Below are 15,686 nucleotides of genomic sequence, written 5' to 3' on the forward strand. Positions count from 1 at the left end.
ATCAAAGCTAAACACGAAAATGTCTACAGACGTGCAACCGCCCACGCCACCCCCGCACATCAATCATGTGCAACATCACTTACCGCGCCGCCTCAGTCTCCGTAGCCTCTCACACAGTCTATCCCGAGCATCTCTCAATACAGAGTCTCCTCAACCCGCTCACCGTCGGTCTACCTCACTGCAAAACTTAGTATCACGTATACTTCCAACTCGCCGTGAGGAAAAGGGACATACATTGCGACCCGACCTTCAAAATGAAGACACAAATCACTCTCAGGATCTTGCTGTTGATTTCATACCTGGACTCAAACTCACACATCCTTCAGAGAAGATCAAACATGGCCATTCTACTCTGACAACGAAGGTTGGCGTTTCAAGCCGGTCTTCTCGGAACAGATGGGGCCATTCTAGTCGGGGTGACAATGCAGAGACCGTCCAGTCAAATGGACATGGACGACTGAGTAAAACCTTCGGGCCCCAACTCAAGGTTATTGAAAAAGAAAAGCCCAAGATGGCCCCGCGGGCTGAGAGAATGGTCATGAATTCTCAGGCGTATTCTCTGAAGCGCTCTTCGCAAGATCCAGCAGAAGCCGAGAGTCATGCCATTATCGTTGTTGAACCTAAAGAATCGAAACCCACAGTGGAGAAGGAAGTTTCTAAAAGTCAACAAATGTTTGAGGAGAAGAAGGCTCGTCGCAGGGAACAAAGACGAGCCCTACAAGAGAGCGGCGACTTCCTTGGCGTCCAGGGCGCTAATCCAAGAACTGGCTACTGGGACTCCAGTGATGCGACTAGTAGCACTGAGTTGAGTCAAACAACGGATGATATGAAGAATAAGCTCGAAGTGCGAGCCACAGAGAATGTCGATATGAAAGAACAGTTTGCAAAATCTAAAGCCGCAGAGGCTCAGCATTACACGGAAATGGAGAGAGCTGAGTCAGACAGGGACCTAAGGAAGAAACAGAAAGCAGAGCGGAAGGAGCTCGAATACAATTTGAATCAGAAGCGTGTACCAAGGTGGAAAGCTGCCGAAAATGAATGGAGCAGCATCGCGGAGCCTGCATTGAGCCCAATTGAGCAGTCATTGGCTGGAAGTCCAATGAGAGGTCAGTGTCTAATACTCACCCTGATTTATGTGGAGCTAACACTTGCATACAGAGACTGCACCTGAAGGTCAGATTCTCCCGGTACTCACTGGAAAAATTGCATCCCATCATGTCCCCCAAACCCCTACCAAGCCGAGAGACTACTTTGTTGGCCTCCCAACCTCATTTTCCCCTTTCGTATGTGAGCGATCCAGCAGCAAGCCTGCCGAATCTGCCTACAAAATGTCACCGGAAACAACGATCCCTCGAAAGCCTGTGGGTTCGTACAATAGTCGCCAGCAAGGCAACAAGTCGGACGATACTGTACTTCATCTTAATATCAAGAAGCAGAAGCCGGCTGAACAAACATCAAGTCAGAAGGAGGACTCTTTCAAAGTTCTTCCCGACATCACAAAGTATCCAGAAGCTAATAACATGCTACATGATACATACCATATCAAGAAGCCACACCCAAGTGAGACTTCTAAAATGGTAATGGCACCAGTCGGAAAAACCGGGTGTCTTGATAATCACACATTGAGTCAAAAGGAGGACCCTTTCAAAGTTCTTCCCGACATCACAAAGTATCCAGAGGCTAATAATGAGCTACATGATACATACCATATCAAGAAGCCACACCCAAGTGAGACTTCTAAGATGGTAACAGCACTAGCTGGAGAGACTGGGTGTCTTGATAAGCAAACATCAGGTCAAGAGCTGGACTCTTTTTTAGACCAGTTGGAATCCGAATCGGGCCCGCGAGTCGAAAACAAAAGTACAGCGACCTCATGCCAGTCAGTATCGACGAAACAAGTCGAAATCCGCCAGCCATTGGTCCAAAACCAGCAGGCTTCCATCCAGGAAAAGCGTATTCTCCCGCTCAACCTACCCCCAGTGTACTTCAAGGATCCTGTGGCAGCCCGCACCCCACAGAACTCCCACCCACTGAGCCACCCGCACCCAGCAGTATGGGCTCCCCCCAAAATCCTCGACACGGAGCCGGACATTTTCCTATCGTCCAACACCTCCACCACCACCACTATTGGTTGCTTTCAAAATCATCCCATCCCATGCCAGTTCTACGGCGAGGGCGAGACGGTGAAGGACCTGATGAGGCCTTCACCACTCCGTCGCAAACTGAGCAACATCCCTCTACGTACAATGTACCACTTAGGTACAAACAACGTACAGAGCAACACGCTCGGCAACGGGTCCCCAACCACTCCAGTCGACACCGTTATATCATCGGAACACAAACTGGATCAGACGAAGCAGAGGACCTTAAAATTGTGTCATCTGACTTCACTAGAAGGAGAGAGGGTCGAGATGAAGAACACACCCACATCCATATATACGTCCCTGCTAAGCCCCACGAAGCAGAGGGCACCAGGGGCACGGAACGCTGCTCGCGAGCGAATTGCCGCTGCTCGGGGAACGCCTCTAGCGACTCCAAGAAGTGCCAGTGTGCAGGAGCAAAATGCAGCAATGGCACGGAACGCTGCTCGCGAACGAGTCGCCGCTGCTCGCGCTACGCCTCTAGCAACCCCTCTAGCGACTCGAGGCTGTCTCTGCAAGCGGAATCAAGACGAAGAAGTGACCCTGAACGCATCTCGGGAACAGATTACTGCCCAGGCTTTGCCCCCAGCGACGCCGCGAAGCGCAAGCCAGAAGAAGCGGAATGCGATAGTCGCGCGGGAGGCAGCTCGAGCTCGAAATGTTGCTCAGGCTTTGCCCCCAGCGACCCCACGAAGCGCAAGCCAGAAGAGCTTGGGTGCGATAGTGGCACAGGAGGCAGCTCAAGTCCAAAATGCCGCTCCGGATACGCCCACAGCAACCCCAAGAAGCCGCAGTATTCAAAAACAAAACGCGATAGTGGCGCGCAATGCAGTCCGCGAACGGAATGCCGCTCGGGCTTCAGCAAATGGAGGCCTTCAAAAGCAGACCCCATCAGTAGCACGAAGCGCAGCTCGGACTACTACAGAGTACCAGAGTATGAGGCACGAACTGGCGGTAAAGAAAGGTCAGAGCTCGATGGAGGAAGGCGAGGTGAGATATTCTGCCGCTCATTTTCAGGCATTCCACTAATTCTACCAACAGATGTCTTGCCCGAGGCTACGACCAAAGGCAGAGAATTCCAGAGACATCATCAAGGACCTCGAAGCAGTCCTTCGAGGACTAGGAGACACCGGAAGTCCTTCCAATAGTAATGAAGATGATCGATTAGTAGTTTGGCATCCGACACCAAGCGAAGAGAAGGCGGGTCGGAAGCAAGCAGATGCTAAAGAAATGAGGGATGTCAACAAAGAAGCCGAAGAAATTCTTCAAGAAATAGGAGACACCGGAAGTCCTTCTAATAATGAAGATGATCAATTGGTAGTTTGGCATCCAACACGAAGCAAAGAGACGGCGGGACGGAAGCAGGCAAATGCTGAAGAGATTCGGCGACAAGGCCTGGTGTTAATCTGGAAGATTCTTGTTTTGTTGTTCCATGCTACGTGGTGGTTTGGTACTTGGATTACTGGTAATTAGTGGAGGAAAATTAGGAGACCAGGTTCATTCGGGAGGTTATTGTTAATGTTCCAGGCTGCTTGGTGGTTTAGTAGTTGGATTTCTGGTTATTAGTGGAGGAAAAGTGTGAGACCAGGTTCATTGGTGAGGGGGTTCTTGTTCATGTTCCAGGCTGCTTGGTGGTCTTGTAGTTGGATGTTGGATTGATTATTGATGGGCCCTCTTCGTGGAGGAAAATGCATCGAAATTCGCCATTTTCTTCCTCCACGAAGAGGGGCCTATCCACACGCGCCAAAATCTAATTTACGGCAGCAACATAGACGCTCAGTCGCGGAACGCTCTGTCCATGGATAGACAGGGCGTGCCGCGACAACTTTCATGTAAACTAAAAAAAACCAAAAAAAACCAAAAAACCAAAACCTCTCCCAAACCTCTATGTGAGACTGACTGTGAACATCCTTATTACCCGTGGCTGTATTATTGTGGTAGAAGTTTGGATCCCACTCTAGAGTGTATCTCACTGGCCAGCTTTTGAGTATACAGACAGTACATATACAGATTCTGTAGATGTAGATACCTAGGTACTGTAGCGAGTGTAGGTACCTATCGATGTTGTGTGCGATGAGCTGCATGCAGTCGTGTGGCTGGGATCTGCTCTCGGCCAATTAACACTCGACCATTTGTACTCACCCCACCGAACCAGGGTCTCTCGTCCGGAGGACCGTCGCCGATACCGGCCAGTTCTGGTATTATTCGCAAAAACAGCCACCCCGCAGCAGCAGCAGCATCCCAAAAGTCCCATAAACTCTCAACCACGTCGCCTCTTTTCTTTTCCTTCTTAAACTTGTTCCCATTGTCTCCCACCTCTGCTCCCCAGCTTCATATCAATCCACAATCCAATAACCCTTAGACACCATCCACAGCCAGCCAGCCAGCCAGCCATGCCTACTGCCGAAGGTGGTCCGCGGACTCTCTACGATAAGGTCTTTCAGGATCATATCGTCGACGAGAGACTTGACGGCACAATTCTGCTCTACATTGGTATGCAACACTCAAAACCCATCTGACAAAACCCCCGGCTGACCCTCCTCCCTCCACAGACAGGCATCTGGTCCACGAAGTGACTTCACCAGTATGTGAACTGAACCCGTTCCCCGCAATCGCCACAAAACACTAACTGACGCCATCCAGCAAGCTTTTGAGGGCTTGAAGAACGCAAGCCGAAAAGTCAGACGACCAGACTGTACTCTTGCTACCACCGATCACGTACGTCACAGTAAACTCGCGCATTCACGACTACAATTACTGACACCAACCACAGAATGTTCCCACCTCCTCCCGGAAATCCTTCAAGAACATCGAGCAATTCGTCGACGTGGAAGACTCCAGACTCCAATGCATGACCCTCGAAGAAAATGTCAAGGACTTTGGCATCACATATTTTGGTCTTGGTGACAAGCGCCAGGGAATTGTTCACATCATCGGGCCCGAGCAAGGCTTCACCCTCCCAGGTACCACAGTTGTTTGTGGCGACAGTCATACCTCGACACACGGAGCCTTTGGAGCTTTGGCCTTCGGTATTGGCACAAGTGAGGTCGAGCATGTCCTTGCTACCCAGACTCTAATTACGAAACGAAGCAAGAACATGAGGATTAAGGTCGATGGCGAGCTTACTCCCGGTGTCAGCTCAAAAGATATCATTCTTCATGCTATTGGCAAGATTGGAACAGCTGGTGGAACTGGCGCCGTCATTGAATTCTGCGGTTCTGCTATTGAGGCTTTAAGCATGGAGGCCAGGATGTCGATTTGCAACATGTCAATTGAGGGAGGTGCTAGAGCTGGCATGATCGCGCCGGATGAGGTTACATTCTCATACCTCAAGGGACGGCCTTTGGCGCCTGACTTCGGTTCTGCGGAATGGAACAAGGCGGTCACGTACTGGAAGAGCCTCAAGTCAGACCCAGGTGCGAAATACGATATCGATGTTACTATTGATGCCAAAGATATTCCCCCCTCTGTTACATGGGGTACTAGCCCTGAGAACGTTGTACCTATTACCGGTGTCGTCCCAGATCCCGAGACCTTTGCAACCGAGGAAAAGAAGGAGTCAGGCCGGCGGATGCTCGAGTACATGGGTCTCACAGCTGGAACACCTATGGAAGAAGTCGTTCTTGACAAGATCTTCATCGGATCATGTACGAATGCCCGTATCGAGGATCTTCGAGCTGCCGCTGGAGTTGTCAAGGGCCGAAAGATCGCAGCAAACATCAAACGTGCAATGATTGTCCCTGGATCTGGTCTTGTCAAAGACCGAGCTGAAGCAGAGGGTCTTGACAAGATCTTCACCGATGCCGGTTTCGAATGGCGTGAAGCTGGTTGCAGTATGTGTCTCGGCATGAACCCCGATATTCTGGCACCACAAGAGCGTTGTGCAAGCACAAGTAACCGTAACTTTGAGGGCCGACAAGGTGCTGGTGGTCGAACTCATTTGGTCTCTCCTGTTACAGCTGCGGCCTGTGCTATCGTTGGCAAGCTCGCTGATGTCCGAAAATTCGCGGATAGCAATGCTACACCTCGTCCTGCGTCGCCCAAAACAGTCCTCGGCAAAGCTCATATCGATGAGAGAGTCGAAACCGATGATGCTGAGCGAGAGATCATTGGTGACCAGCCAGAAGACGATGCCACCGTCCCACACACCAACACCGTAGCTTCCCACAGCTCCACCGGCCTACCAAAATTTACGGTTCTCAAGGGCATCGCAGCTCCAATGGAGCGTGCAAACGTTGATACCGACGCCATCATCCCCAAGCAATTCTTAAAAACAATCAAGCGCACCGGGCTCGGCTCAGCCCTCTTCCACGGCCTCCGCTACAACGTTGACGGCTCCGAGAAGCCCGATTTTGTCCTCAACCAAGACCGCTACCGTAAATCCAAGATCCTCGTCGTCACAGGCCCCAACTTCGGATGTGGAAGCTCGCGAGAACACGCGCCTTGGGCCCTCTTGGATTTCGGCATCACTTGCGTAATCGCGCCGTCGTACGCCGATATCTTCTTCAACAACACCTTCAAAAACGGCATGCTACCCATCGCCATAACCAACGAGAGCGACCTAGAAGCTATCGCTGCCGAAGCGCGTGAGGGCAAAGAAATCGAGGTTGATTTACCGAACCAAGTCATCAACGACGGCTCGGGCAAGAAAATCTGCAATTTTGAGGTTGAAGAGTTTAGGAAGCATTGCTTGATCAATGGGCTTGATGATATTGGACTGACGATGCAGATGGATGATAAGATTGAGGCTTTTGAGAAGAAGATGACAACAAACACGCCGTGGTTGGATGGCCGGGCGTATTTGAAGCGAGGCCGGAATGGAAAGCTGGCGGTCAAGGCTGTGCCAGTGCCGAAGACGAATCGGGGAGAGGAGATTAAGGAACCGCTTGAGTGGTAGATGGAATCGTCTTCTTTCTGTTCTAATCTATATAAAGCGTCGTCGTCTTTGCATATTTGGTGGCTGTTTTTGCTGAAAAGATGGATGCATTTAGCTGAGAGATGGTATTACCTACGGAATGATGCTACCCTGGTCTTTGATACGAACAAATGGGTGGCATATTTATTATATGACTTGACGGTCTCATTACGAAATGAAATAAAAAGTTTATACGAAAAAGTCCTGTCCTCTCCTCGCCTTGCCTCGCTTGTGAATAGGGGTTCCAACGTAACCTACCTGGGTACCTACCAAGCTATTTACTCTCACCTCAAGCCAATGAAAGGCATAAGCAAAATTCCAGAGGCGGCTTCCGTCGATCCGGTTTTACCTACTGAGCAACTCGCACGAGGCGGAAAACTAGTCAGATACTGTACCTACCTATGATTGGTCCTACAAGAAAGCATTACTGTACACAGGTAATTACGTGTGCAAACCTTATTCTCACTACAATAGATAGATAGTAATCAACGGATGTTCGGATCAAATCCAAATCCAATCCATCCTGATAAGATTTTGTTTCTTGTCTGTCTTTCTGCATTGTTTCTCATTTGCTCTTTGTAATGTCCATCTATCTATCTATCCATCCACGAACCGCTCTAGCCGTGAAAGACGCATTGATATTGAAATTGGAATTGAAATTGATATTGATATTATAAAATGCCTTTAGAACAAAAATCTATGCAATGCAATGTAAGTACCATCCGCATTTCCCAAACGAAAACTCAACGCAATGAAACCCGACAGAATCAAGAGCTAGCTAGCTTCACAACTTGATAGGGTGGTTCTTCCGGATCCGACCGCCGAACTTGTAGATTAATAGAGGGGCGGGAATCAAGCCAAGAGCGACGAATCCCAATACGCTGTTCCCCCATCCGAGTCCGAGCGAGGAATACATGGGCGGACCGGCGAGGGGGAGGAAGGCGCCGAAGAGGGAACGCGAGACGGTGAGGGCTGCGATTCCGGAGGCAGCAAAGGAAGGGAAAGAGTCGATTATGTAGGTCTGGATGGGGATGAAGATTCCCATCATGCCGAAGCCGAAGGGGATGAGTCCTAGGATTGGGACGATCCACTTGTGGTTTTGTCAGTATGAAAGAAAGATCTTACAGAGGCAGAGGGGTCTTACATGCACAGCTTTATCAGCGGCCCATCCATACCAGAAGAATGAAATCGGGATGAAGCACGCGAAGAATATACACGCTGGTAATCTCATCTCGGGCTCGAAAACACCGCCGTTCGCCTTGGTCATTCTCACCACTGTGGGGTCAGAAATCTTGCTTACGACGAGGATTCCTAGGAAGAAGCCCCCGCCTAGTCCAATGTAGGCAAGGCCACAGAGCTCGGGTTGCCAGTGGTAGGTCTCGATATACACGGTCGTGATGGTCGTGAAGAGTAAGTAGAGCAGCCCGTAGATAACGGCCATGTAGAGAGAGAGCAGGAAGACGATGGGGGACTTGAGAAGCATGATCAAAGGTCGTAAGAAGCCCTTCGTGAGGATGTGTGCCGCACTGTGGGCGGGGCCTTCTGGCTCGTAGCAGCTGCGAAGATCTGTTCTGTTCAGCTCTTTCTGGAGACGCTTGACTTTCCGCGAGATGAGAACTCGGGGGTTTGTCTCTCGATTCAGAGTCTCGATACCGATGGTGACGAGAGATCCTGAGATCAGGAGAATCCAGAACACCCAGCGCCACCCAATCTGTTGGGCTATGAACCCACCACATATAGGGCCAACCACTGGCCCAAAAAGCGGACCAAGACTGTAAACAGCCGTCGCAAGTCCACGGCGGTCTGCATTGAAAAGATCTGCAATGACACCCCCTCCAATTGTGAGGCATCCAGAGCCTCCAATACCGGCCAAGAATCGAAAGATGATTAGCGATGCTAGATTTGGAGCAAGCGCACATCCAATTTGCCACACGCAGAAGAATGCGTTGGCGCCTGTCAAAACAAATCGACGCCCGTAGATCTCGGACAGAGGAGCCAGGATCAAAGGGCCAATAACGTAGCCCAGCACGAAGATACTCACAGTCAGGGAGCTGAGAATTGTGGAGGTGTTGTGGAAAGTCTCGTCCATGAACAAGACTCCAGGGGCGAACATGGAGGATGCGAGAGGAGAAATGAAGGTGATACTTGCAAGCAAGGAGATCAACAGCCATTTTCTAGAGTCTGCGAAATTGAGAGGCATCTCTGGATCATCCTGCCCTTCCCATCCTACAATGCCGTTATCCAGATCCGAAGTCGGTAGCGGTACAGGCGCAAGTCTCTCTTTCTTGCTTCTTGAAGTAAGATTCGTTGCCATGCGGGAGATTCTGCTCTTTGTACTCGATTTCGAAGTTGTTCGCTCCAAGGCTGAGTCTTCTAGTGTTTTTCCCTTCCCAGCTTTGATGGATTCTAGCCCTGTCTTGAAAACTTAGCGGGGTACTTTGTGGAGGGGTAGATTTACATACTCGTTGTCTGACAAGATCATCCAAATGCCCTTCATCCATTTGTTCGACTTCATCGTGGTCTGAATCGGGCTCACCTATGGCGCCATCTGCCAAGATTTTGTCTGAATGCGCGGTGGATCCTGTCATGGTCGTGCCATCATCTAGGTCCTTCTCGAGATCTCGGTTGGAAGACATCTTGATATGACTGTACTGTTCCTAGACGTGCAAAGAAGTGGGATGGAGCCTCAGATCATAAGGCTACGAAACTTAAGATACGCGAAGGGAAAGTGAGGCTCGAGAAATAGGTAACGTGAGCGGTAACAACAAGCAGCCAATCCAAGCCGTAATTCTTGGAGGAAAAAAGGGGTGGGCGAGAAGAAAGATACAACGAAAGGAAGAATGGAATGAAAAACCAGATCTGACATACTTGGAAGGAATATATATAAAAATATCTCCTTTCCCGAAAACCAATTATGAATATGGATAAATTGTGCAACTCGGGTAACTTACGAAGTAAATAAGCAGCTAAGGGTATATAGAGGCTCGCAATTGGTCAACATACTGTCCGCCCGTCGTATTCGGAAGATATGTATGGGATAAGCAGTGTGCAGAAAATACATAAACGAGCATAAATCCTATTTCCGCCATTATGGCGGCTCTAAGTGGGCTGAAAAGCGGCACTAAATTCCAAGATTCCAAGCCCAAGTGGCACATTAAAATTCAATCATCTTAAGCGCCGCTTTTGGATCCACCTCGCCCCACCGCGAGCTGGGGAACCCGTGGAGCTAAAGGCCATATGGAGGATCTGTGGATCTACACGCGGAGATGAAGTTAACTACTTCCAGCCAAATTATACAACATCAACTCCTTCCTGCAAAACACCGTGTACCATGGCTTAGAAATCATCAGCATCAACAGCTTCCGAACATAAGTGCATAACAATTAATATACTTATGCAGGTAGGTATCCGCGCCCGACGCTGTGGTGCACGGTACCGTACCTAAGGTAGGGTAGGACAGAATACCCGTCCTATCATCCATCGGGGGATAAACTCAATGACCTGACCTGCGCATTGCCGTACCGTAGTGTTCTGTACTGCATGGGAATGAAACGGTCACGAGGCATCGTGAGAGTTTCATGAGAGTTGGCTTTGGCGATATGCTCTAGTAGGACATGTAGCTAATAGGCGGTAGTATGATTGGCTGATGACCCTGCGCTATTATTATGGTATTATAGTAAAGAAGAAATTTCCTAGGCGATGTGGAGTTTTTGAGATTGGGTTTTAGCTAGCTAATCAGTTGCGCTTGCACCTACCTCTATACCTAAGCAAATCTCTTTGCTATCTTTCTCTAAATTTATCAAAATCCAAATGACTTGGGTACTGTTATGAAAGTAATACATCTAAGTCATGTCTAAGCAAAGGAAATAAACCACCATGTCACCTAAGAGCTATTTGATTTCATGATCTTTATGTGATTCGGTTCTATGTACCAAAACCCCCCCTCTAATTTTACCCCTCCCAACTCCAAATAACAACCTGACAAAACATGTCTATGTATTTACTGCTTCAAGACCCTCTCGAAACACACGCTTGCTAAAACGCTGTCAAATGCCACCCCATGCTAAAACCAGATGCGCCCATTTCCAATTCTTTCCAAAACCATCTAAAACTTTTATGCTCCAAGATCCTTCTATGCATTTGCATCTCGATACTCCTCATCAACTTCCCCGACGGTAACAGCAGGCCCTTCTTCCTTGGCCTCTTTATCATCCACCTCGTTCCTTGCTCTTCTCACCCCGAAGCATTGCACGGCGCCAACACCAGCAACGAGAGCACTCCCATACCATGCCAGACCAGTGAAATCCATTCTCGATCCGAGCGTATATAGATATCCACTCACAGGAGGAGCAATAGTTCTGCAAGCTGCTCCGGCAGAGGCAGCCAAACCATTGATTTTCCCCAGCACGCAAGGACTAGGCGTCGCCTCCTTGATAAGAATAAGTAGGACCGGGTACGCAAGGATAGATAGCATATTGCGAATTGTTAGACAAAAGTAAATCCCTAGCATGAGCCACTTGGCAGGTAGGTAGATGAGATATGGCATGACGAGATATGCCACCGGGTGCAGAAGTGAGACCAGGATGAAAAGTCTGTGGATACCGAGCTTCTCCGCAGCAAAGGGGAAGACGACTGCTTGCACGAAGAGGGCTATGACGCCGTTTATGGACATTATGACTCCTACTTTCTGCACGCTGAGACCGAGACCGCCGGGGGAGGAAAAGGAGTTGATACCCATTGCCGATTGCGCAAAGATGGAGACGGATTCGCCACGCTTGTCTTCTAAGAATATGGGTAGGAGGTGATCATAAGACATGCTGTGGTATGTAAAAATGCCGAGGGCGAAAATAGTGGCTATAATACGCTTTGTGAAGATCTTCACGGGCTTGATTTTTGTTTGGGCGTGGCGCCATTTGCTGTCGTCACTGCCTTCGAATGTGCCGTATGTCTCGGCTCGCAGATCAACTGCAGGAGTCTTGATCGCGTCTGCTGTTGCAATCAGGGGTGTTTCGTCGGATACGTAGGTGGAGTCTGGCAGAAAGACGCGGGGTTTCATGTCTGGATGTGTTTCCTCGAGGAGAAAGTAACCGGCAATGATGCTGATTAGGAGAAGTCCTGAGCAAAGGAGATTCGGCAGAAGGTATGGAAATTGTGCAAAGAGGCCGTCTTTGGAGAATGTGTTTGGGAAGGAGGTTGCGGGATCAGCGAAAGCTCCCCCAATCGCAGGTCCAATGATAGTTCCGATCGACCAGATAAAAGGCATAATGCTGTAGGCACGAGGTTCATGTTCTGGCTTCGTGACCAATTCGCCGACCATAGTCCTGCACATCAGACGTTAGCAAACTTGGCTAGATATTTCAACGTGATTCTGATAACAGAAGGACCAACGACCATAAGATACTTCAACAGGAAAAGACTCTCAAGAGTGTCTTGAAGCTGCTAAGCCCGCCAGTGCGGGAAGGGTCGACGCCTGAGAAACTTACTGTATAACGCCAATATTCCCATTTAAGAATCCCCCTAGTGCCCTCCCCGCCAAGGCAAGCCATATATTCGACGCAAAGCCCATTATAAGCATGCTCAGCATTGTGCCAGTGCATCCTATCAGCAAAACTGGTTTCCGACCAACCCTATCAGACAAACCTCCCCAGTACATGCCCGTCAGACTCTCAGCCAGCGCAAACGCGCTGATGAGGAGGCCTGCATAGAAGGAGGCATCGGCCTCATTGCCGACGTGGAATTTCTTTACCAGCGGCCAGGCATATGGGAAGATCGATGTAAGTGCAATTGGCTCGGCGAGGCGTACGATAGCTATGCGACAAGTCGGGTCAGTTTTGTGGGCGGTGACGTATGGGTATAGGGAGGAAGAAGAGACTCACCAAGCAAGAACAATTGAGTGGTTGGGAAGGCATTTGGGTCTCGAATCGATCTTTGCTTTGTTAGGGTCATTGCTTGTAGGCCTGGCTTGAATCTTACGATTTGAACTCGAGAATTGAGATACTGTGTGGCAAGGATGAAAGGCGCACAACAGAGGGACTTTCAATTCGGGGTTCAAAATGGGATGGTTGATTGTAGGATTGTATGAAATGGGGTATAGTTGTCTGACGGAAGAAGAACGAGGGGATGGGAGAAAAGAGAATTATACGATAATATGAGGTTGTGTGTGTGTACCTAGACTATAACTAACAAGTCCGTTTTCGGACGGGGGAATCAGGAATACTGGAAGCGAGAAGACTGCACATCAATTCAGGCCTTCAAACCTTGCAGATTGCATCGCTTGTACCATCCTGTGTGTTGTGTTTGGGATTCACTGCGCTGCCATGTCATGTTGTGCTCAGTTCCTTTCGGCATGTTTTGTGGTGGTTGGGCTTTGTTGTGGGTAGGTGGGGCAGAAAGTGGGTTGGAGAAAAGATATGCAAATGTCGGTCAGTGGGCCGTGGCGCGTGGCGGCTCAAGCAGCAGTGAGAGACCAGCACTACGATAGGCAGGGATCAACAACATCTGGCCAGGCATGAGGCGCCTAGATTGGCCGAAGAATGAGAAATGAGGACCCGAGACGGCTCTCTTTGACGTTGGAGAAAGTACAGTCAATTCATCAATCAATCAATCAATCAACAAACATATAATAAACCAAACGCCCTCAAAGTAACAAGCGGATATGCACATCGCATGCATGCAAACAGAAAGTAAACATCCCCATTACATACCCTAGCGTGCAGATGAAAAGGTACCTTACCTATGCGATAAGGAAACCTGCATTCCAGAACCACAGCAAATATGGCTTAGTGCGGTTTTCGGAAATTTTAACCTAATCCATGAAGATCGCGAGCTAAGCTATTTCCGGATACTGTACTGGTGACAGCTCATGCTTGCTTGCATGAGGGTTATGTTATGTGTAAGGTAGATGGGACGAGATGGACGTAATCACAATGTTGGGAAGGAATTGCTACGGATAGGAAACATGTCATGTCATGTCAAGGGAAGAGAGACGGAACATGTGGTGATGTTACATCACTGGAGAAGCATCTGGAAACAACATGGCATGGTGAGGTAAGTGCTACTGTATAGGAGGAAGAGTTTGGCTTGGCTTTCAATTTCAGTGCCTGGACGGAGTAGGTGGGTAAAGATGTAGTTGTGATGTTACGGAGTAAAGCAACGATCCTTAGAGAAAGCCCAAGCTCGTCACCCCCCTATTACTCTCACCTACTCCTACGAATTCAAATGCCATTCCGAAGCTCATCCTTCTCAAGAGCATCAAGATCTTATATGCCACCCGCTTCCACTTCAATTACCCTTCACCACATTTCCATTCCCATGTATGACCATTACAGCATAAAAGCCCCCCTATTAACCCCAGGCTCGGGCAACCCAACCTTTACTGGAATCCCACCCTTCCCAGCCGGTTTCTTCAGCACGCCAATCGCCCGATAAATATCCCCCATATGCGACTGACCGATCCCAAAGCCCTTCCCCAACCCATCCCCATCATCCTCACTCTCATAATCCTCCTCAAACCGCACCTCCGCCTCCGCCGCCGCCGTCCCAGTACTCCTAATCCCCAGCCTCGTATTCCGCTCCTCGAGATCCTCCAGCGCATCTAGAAGCCGATCGCCAGATAGCGGCTGGTATATATTGTGGATAGAAGGCAAGAACACTCGGTCCAGAGCTTGTGCCTGGTCCGCTATCAAAGCCATGCGTTGTGCGAGCGTGGGTTCGGGAGATGCAATGGGAATTGCATTCGCTCTCGTCTTTTTATTGTTGGCCCTCATATGTCTCAACGCGTTATAAACCCGTTCCTTCTTATCCCAAAGAACCTTCCGCGCTGGCTGCGGCAGTAAAAGCTCCGGTTTCGTCGGCGGCTCGTACTCGGATACCGTCATGACGAAACGAATGCTTTCGTGCACGCCCGGGATGTCGTTTAGCAGTTTGTCATCGGGCTCTTCTATATCGTTGAACATGTTGGTGGAGAGATGGAGGACGCCGGTGGAGGGCAGGACGGCCATGCAGTAGATTGCGCTTTTGAGATCCAAGATGCTGTGCGTCAACGGGTTGACGAGCCAGCTGTAAATCTCTGCTCCATTTGAGCCTGTTTTCTGACGGATCGAGGATGTTTTCCTGGGTCGGGGAGAGCCGTGTTTTTGCTCGTATCGGTATGCGTAGTATCGTTCTCTCCAGACGTTGATGTTACCCCATACAGGTAAGTCATGCTCAAGAAAGTAGTCTTTGAATTTGATCTCGTCCCAATCTCCCCGAAGAGGCTCGTCTTCTTCTTGGTCGCTGTCTTCGTACCGGGTTGGAGATTTTTCTCTTCCAGGGTAACCCTTTATGAAGGCTATCTCCGAGGCCATGTGGTCCTCGATCCTTGCGTGGAGGTCCTCGTGATTATCCTCAATTTCATTGTAGTGCAATCCGTTATCCACGCAGTATTGCAAAAGCTCCACCAAGTCCCAATCATAGATGGAATCTGCGATGACTTGTCGAATCTTCAACTCGGCCTGTTTGTCGCCCTTGTGTTTCTCTATTAACCTTTGCAAGAAGAAGACTCGTATCTGGGAGATTTTGCCTCGGTCATCGTCATATTGGCGATTAAGATTGGCTTTCTGCCAGGTGAGGTATTTTGGTATGGAATTGTA

The 15,686-nt window shown here is 49.3% G+C and overlaps 4 protein-coding genes across 4 annotated transcripts; 2 read left to right on the top strand and 2 right to left on the bottom strand.

The window, feature by feature from the left end:
* Window positions 1-19: 19 nt before the first annotated feature.
* LHYA1_G001489 (uncharacterized protein) lies at window positions 20-3,614 on the top strand (the record flags this gene model as incomplete). Its single annotated transcript, XM_031146471.1, has 3 exons — window positions 20-1,106; window positions 1,159-3,131; window positions 3,183-3,614. The coding sequence occupies 3 exons, from the start codon at window positions 20-22 to the stop codon at window positions 3,612-3,614; spliced, it is 3,492 nt and encodes a 1,163-aa protein (XP_031008267.1).
* Window positions 3,615-4,534: 920 nt separating this feature from the next.
* Window positions 4,535-7,038, top strand: LEUA (3-isopropylmalate dehydratase; the record flags this gene model as incomplete). Its single annotated transcript, XM_031146472.1, has 4 exons — window positions 4,535-4,634; window positions 4,694-4,725; window positions 4,785-4,859; window positions 4,915-7,038. 4 exons carry the CDS (start codon window positions 4,535-4,537, stop codon window positions 7,036-7,038), a joined length of 2,331 nt encoding a protein of 776 aa, XP_031008317.1.
* An 802-nt stretch (window positions 7,039-7,840) lies between these two features.
* On the bottom strand, window positions 7,841-9,713 carry prlG_4 (MFS transporter; the record flags this gene model as incomplete). The annotated part of the gene is made up of 3 exons (XM_031146473.1): window positions 7,841-8,146; window positions 8,201-9,472; window positions 9,519-9,713. Coding segments are annotated over 3 exons (1,773 nt in total), but the record flags the coding sequence as incomplete, so codon positions are not given.
* Window positions 9,714-11,188: 1,475 nt separating this feature from the next.
* On the bottom strand, window positions 11,189-13,002 carry YCR023C_4 (uncharacterized protein; the record flags this gene model as incomplete). Its single annotated transcript, XM_031146474.1, has 3 exons — window positions 11,189-12,377; window positions 12,540-12,864; window positions 12,933-13,002. The coding sequence occupies 3 exons, from the start codon at window positions 13,000-13,002 to the stop codon at window positions 11,189-11,191; spliced, it is 1,584 nt and encodes a 527-aa protein (XP_031008318.1).
* Window positions 13,003-15,686: the final 2,684 nt, after the last annotated feature.

Source organism: Lachnellula hyalina, assembly GCF_007821495.1.
Source record: "Lachnellula hyalina strain CBS 185.66 chromosome Unknown contig00017, whole genome shotgun sequence".
Taxonomy (NCBI): Eukaryota; Fungi; Ascomycota; class Leotiomycetes; order Helotiales; family Lachnaceae; genus Lachnellula; species Lachnellula hyalina.